General features: G+C 29.2%; 1 protein-coding gene across 1 annotated transcript; it reads left to right on the forward strand.

Moving 5' to 3' along the window:
• The first annotated feature begins 685 nt into the window (after nt 1–685).
• On the forward strand, nt 686–1,707 carry LOC112797092 (abscisic acid receptor PYL4). Its single transcript, XM_025839851.3, has 2 exons — nt 686–1,459; nt 1,585–1,707. Exon 1 carries the CDS (start codon nt 894–896, stop codon nt 1,446–1,448), a length of 555 nt encoding a protein of 184 aa, XP_025695636.1. The 5' UTR covers nt 686–893; the 3' UTR covers nt 1,449–1,459; nt 1,585–1,707.
• Nucleotides 1,708–6,102: the final 4,395 nt, after the last annotated feature.

A 6,102-nucleotide genomic window follows, 5' to 3' on the forward strand; every position in this document is an offset into this window, starting at 1 on the left:
TTCAAGTTGATTCATTTATATTCTACTTTACGTAGAATAGTGTAAACATGGAATTTATTACAATAATAACATATATGCACATAATGACGTAATTAAACATCTTGAACCTTAAAAATTTCTATTTCTACTCGGTCAATTACCTACTAGCAAATAGCAATACTAGCAAATAAATTTAATTTCTGGTAATACTAGATATAGCTCAATTATATATATTAGGAGTAGGTTAACCATCAATTAATTATTGCATGTATAATTATATATAGTAACATATATTTGATATTTTATAATTTATTATACATATTTAATTATTTATTTTACAGATTTAATTATTTTATTATAGTAGATTTGACTATTCTACTAATTGAATATTTATAAAGATACATAAATACGTACACAACAATTTATTTTTAATATACATATAATATTTCTGTATATAATTAAACCGATAAAATAATTACTTATATAAAAATATTTTTCTATAAAATAATAATTAAACTATTAAATAATTAACATATTTAATTAAATTATTTAACAAAATTTGCCAATATTTTATTTAATATGAATAAATTTTTATGAAAAATATTCTATAACTAAGTCATTTTGATAATTAATTTTGTAAAAAAAAACATAAAAAATATTTAACTGAACTTTATTTAAAAAATAACCTGTTTATCAAATATTTTTTATTTTCTAATGCAAAAAAAAAAAAAGAAATATGTACATTTCCCTAGTCAAGTGGCTTGGTCCCTCTCCAACTTGAGTTATCAACTAAACGTCTAAACTGAAGCAAAACCATAAAACACTCACTAGTCACTTCCACATTCAACAGAACACATACAAAAACTTCAAAAGACATCGTTCATAATATTTTCAGGAACTCAATAAAACATAAAATGCCACCAAGTCTTCAAACCGTCCCAGCCGCCGTATCCCGCCACCACACGCATGCGGTTTCGCCCAACCAGTGCTGCTCCGCCGTCATCCAGGAGATCGCCGCCCCTCTTCCCACCGTGTGGTCCATCGTTCGCCGCTTCGATAACCCCCAAGCCTACAAGCATTTCGTCAAGACCTGCCACCTCGTCCTAGGTGACGGCGCCGCCGTAGGATCCCTCCGCGAGGTCCGCGTGGTCTCCGGCCTCCCCGCCGCCGTCAGCACAGAGCGCCTCGACCTCCTCGATGACCGCCGCCACGTAATCGCCTTCAGCATGGTTGGCGGCGACCACCGCCTCTCCAACTACCGCTCCGTCACAACTCTCCACCGCCGATCCGCCAACCGCGACGTCGATGAAGGTACGGTGGTCGTGGAGTCTTATGTGGTGGACGTACCGCCCGGGAACACCTCCGAGGACACGCGCGTTTTCGTTGACACCATTCTTCGGTGTAACCTTCAATCTCTCGCGAGATTTGCCGAGAATTTGGGAAGAACGAGATCGCAATATCAACGATAACTCGTCTCTTCGTAATTTTTCTGCTCTAATTTTCCCTCCTTCTTCTTCTAGTTATCTTTCATTTATATTTTACGTATTATTATTATTATTATTATTATTATTATTATTATTATTATTATTATTATTATTATTGTAGGTTAGGAGTTTTATCGCTTCAGAGGGAGAAAACAGCTTCTGTCTTCTGCTCAGTTTTGTTTTTTCCCTTTGTTGAGAAATAAAGTGAGAGTGAATGAAGAACAAGGGTGTGTTTGTGTTCCAGCTGTATTCTTTGAATCAACTTTTTGTAAATTCGTAAGAGATTAACTTCTATGACCTTCATTTAGAAATATCAGTCAAATATTGTAGAAAAATGATAAATTATAGAGAAAGATTATTAGAATGGATAGGTTTTCTTTCTTAATTTTAAACATTTTTATAATATTATATGTATTGTGCCTGCATACATTCATCAAAGTTAAAATAGTGTGCGGAAACAGAAGGGTACTCGTTCTTATAATTTATAAACACTAATTCAGACTATATGTAGTTATATTCACGTCTTAATAACTATCATCTTTATATAAATAGTTATCTTTGTTTAATCTTTTAAATTCTTGTCTTTTGTAATATATTTATTATCTACAATATAATTGTTAGTGTTGCAAGTATAAGAAGTGTCGAAGTTAGTTCCACATAAAAAAAAGTAAGAAAGAGTGAAGAATTTATAAGATGAGAGACCCATTAACTTGACATCTTAAGGTTTTTAGTTGGGTGTGGTGTCTTCTCATCTTATGTTCTCTCACTTGATTCCTTCTTGAAGTCTCCTCGGCAAAGGTGGTCCAGGCGGTATGTGGTGGAAGAGCTAGCAGGAACACTTGAGAAAAAGATTGTTAGTGTTACAAGTGTGAGGAGTATCCAAGTTAGTCCCACATAAAAAAAATAAAGAAGAATGAGGAAGTCTACTTGAAATGCGAAAAGTCTCAAGGATTTGAAGTTACTATGTGAGGATATATGGCTATAATTTTGTGCATTTTGTGATGCAAGTTGGAAAATGGATATGATATGTGTGCATTCACTACTTAGTTTCTGGTTACTTTTTATATTTTTTCCATGTATGCTTACTGCCTATTGATTAGCTTGTTCTATTATCTAGTTTCTAAGGCAAATTTTGTAGTACTACAAGTCAATAAAACTAAGATTCATGCATTACTATACTGTAAAAGAATCTTATATTATTATTTAACTGTTCTCTATTATTCATAATATTTTTACAATGCATAATGTTTATTATTTATGTTGACAGTGTGAAATTAAATATCAAGACTAATTAGTTACTACTATTAAAAAGTGAAATTCATTGTAGATGATAATTATGTATCAATTGGTTTGATCAATTTAGAGGAGTTTATTTAAATATATTTTATGAAATTATTCTTTTTTGAGGAGTAACTATATATAAAATTAGTGTGGCCATTATTAATTTATTATATATGTTGTGAACTGTACTGCGAAGTATTGCTATTTTGCTTGGGAAAAATTACAGTTGGTTTATACCAAGGTGGACCTTAGTTATTAATTAGGACTTCGGATTTTTACTGAGATCAATAGAGTAAACTTACACTAGATATTTGTTAGTTTCAACCCTCTTTCTTTCTTCTCAATATTTTGTTGGTGCTATTATTTGGTCTACAACATTGACATTAGCATATATTATATATGAATATGAACGCTAATTGCATTAATCTAGTACAAAGTAATTTATTACCAATCAAATCTTCTTTTATCTATGTCCATAATAATAATAAGTTTATCTAGTTTTGTAAATATATAATTTTAAATAATACTCCATAGCCAATAAAATTTATTTATTTTAGTCAATACTACTTACTCAATACTCTAAATCATTAATACTAAATTTTAAATTTTAAATTCTAAATTTTAAATTCTGATAATATAAAAAATAAAATATTAGTTAAGTATTGACTAATATAAATAAAAAATATTAACCTTTAATAACTTTTTTTAATAATTTTTCTTTTGAAGTAGTGTTATTATTAGAATGGCATCATCTTAAAATTTTCTTCACCCCTTTATTTCATATATGCATGTCTTCCTTAATTAATTATTACATGACTAATATTACTCAAAACAAGAAAGTTATAGATCAATACTGATCAATAACATTCACCCTACATGTTGTTATTATATATATAGCTAGCTGTATTTAGCTGTAACATACATGACTTTTCTTGGTTTGTCAACTCAAATTAATATATGCATATTCCCTAAGTTCCAATCCAGTGCATTATAATATAAATTTTAGCATACGGACAGGAAAGGACATGCAAGTTGCAGCATATATTAAAGAAAAGAAATAATATATATAATAAATAATAATAATAATGTTGGTGAGACATATTGGTTTAAATGTTAGTGTATACTGTATAGTAATGAAAAGAAAATGTCTATGGCGACTAGCATTGGTTAGTTTTGTTATTTGATTTAATAATCGCTCAGCAACATCGTCGGTTTATGCAACTTGCTGAGCAAGTGGGAGATAATAACATAGAGATAAACACACACTCTTAATGAACCTAGCTAGCTACTGCATGCAGTGCATGCACCCCCCATTTGGTTTTTGGAATTTTGTAATCAAGGTATATTTTATAAACACTATTTTATATAGTACAAATTTAATAGGGTTGACATCAATTATTATTCTATATCTATAATTAGAGTACTTTTTCGACTTTTTTAATGGTTCAAAAGTACTTATATATTATTTAATAAACTTAATTTTTATAATTAATATATTATTATAATAGTAAAAATAATTATTTTTAAATTTATTATATAAAAACTCATCTTAACATATAAATCAAATTAAATGATCATATAAAAAATTTTCTACAATTAATATATTAAAATAAATTCTGTTTAATAATAAATTGGCTCTTAAACGTTAGTAACGAGAATAAAATTCAGATTCTTGCAGAATTTAAGTCCTTTTTTAGTTTACCAATTATCTCAACCATATTTGACATATTTACAAACATTCAGGGAGGGGGACACATTTTTTTTCAATAAAATTTTGTATTCATATATATTTTTCTTAAAGAAATTAAAGAGAAAAGGGTGTTAGTATAAGCGGAGCAAGAACAAGAATATATAAAAAAATTTTATGCATTTTTGGGTAAGACACATACAAAACAGTAAAGATTCAAAAAAAATAAAAGAATTAAAGATTTGGATCAAGTTAAGTTTATTAAGGATAAGAATGGTAAAGTTTTGATCATAAATAATAATATTAACACAAAATAAAAGATCTATTTTTATAAGTTATTTAATGTGGAACAAAAGATTTTTTCATGTTCTAGTCAATAATACACAAAAAAAGAAGACTAAATCTTCAATTATTATTAAAGAGTTCGACATTTTGAAGTAAATAAGGCCTTAAAGCAAGTGAAGAATGACAGGATAGCAGACTTGGACAATAATACAATTAAAGTTTGGAAAGGTTTAGAAAAAAAAAAACGTTGATTAGTTAATCAAATTTTTCAATGAGATTGTAATAAAGTTCAAGAAGATGTAGGTTGTAGAGGAAGAGTATCCTGATTCCTATCTATAAGAATAAGAGAGATATGTACAATTTTGGATATTTCAAAAGGATCAAGCTGACAAGTCATGCTATGAATTTTTTAGGAGAAGGTGACAAAATGGAGAATTAGATAGGAGACACAGATCATGGAAAACCAAGTTAGTTTTATGTTGGATAAATTCAACACCAAGGTTATATATTTGTTAAAGAGAATGATAGAGAAATATCACAGTAATAAAAAAATGAGATAATTATAGTGTTTATTGACTTAGAAAAGACATACAATAAGATACTAATAGAGATTTGTGAAACATTTTGAAATAGAAGGGAATAAGTTTGTATATATTTTTTGCACATAAAGATATGTACAACAAAGTTACACACTAGGTGAAGGTTCAAAGTTATGTGAAAGAGAAATTTTTTTTTGATGTAATGATGTGTGAATATCTTGTATCTTTTTTTATTTTCTAATTGTTTTCTGTTAGAATTTATTAAATTTTATTATATTTTAGTGTAAAAATCTTTTTTAGATGCTATTTTAAGTTGTTTTAGTGTTTTATGTTTTCAGGTGACATTCGGACTAATTTGACAGAGTTTAGAGCAAAAATTAGAGCAAAAATTGGAGCTGCCCATCTTGGGTGCCAGCAAGCCCACAAGTCAACAACACCTTTGTCCTCTTTGGACGCTAAACACCAAGCCACTAAACTTCTTTGATCAAGGTTAAGAGCTCTGTTTATTTTTATGGAGTAAGACTATTACTTTTTTATTTTAATTAATGTACTGATTCAATTTCAAGGATTACTTTCATTCTTAATTTTATGAATCTGGGTGGAATGAGAGTATGACCCTTATTCTAGACGCGTTCTTGTGACCCTCGAGAGAGGTCCCTCATCTAGACATAGCTTGAAAGTAAATTCCTTCTAAATTGCTAATTACTTGGACTAATCTAGATACGTGACATATAATCCGTTTAGCTCTGGGTAATTAGGGTTTCTGTGGCCATAAACTAAATTTGAACTTAACCCTCTAATCGGAATCAAGTGACCAAGAGATTGGCGGTTGATGAAGGTTAGAGGA

The sequence above is a fragment of the Arachis hypogaea genome, chromosome 4 (assembly GCF_003086295.3).
Source record: "Arachis hypogaea cultivar Tifrunner chromosome 4, arahy.Tifrunner.gnm2.J5K5, whole genome shotgun sequence".
NCBI lineage: Eukaryota > Viridiplantae > Streptophyta > Magnoliopsida > Fabales > Fabaceae > Arachis > Arachis hypogaea.

What these genes read in the sequence shown, in the direction of transcription:
- LOC112797092 (XM_025839851.3), top strand. Translation starts at nt 894, where the DNA reads ATGCCACCAAGTCTTCAAACCGTCCCAGCCGCCGTATCCCGCCACCAC.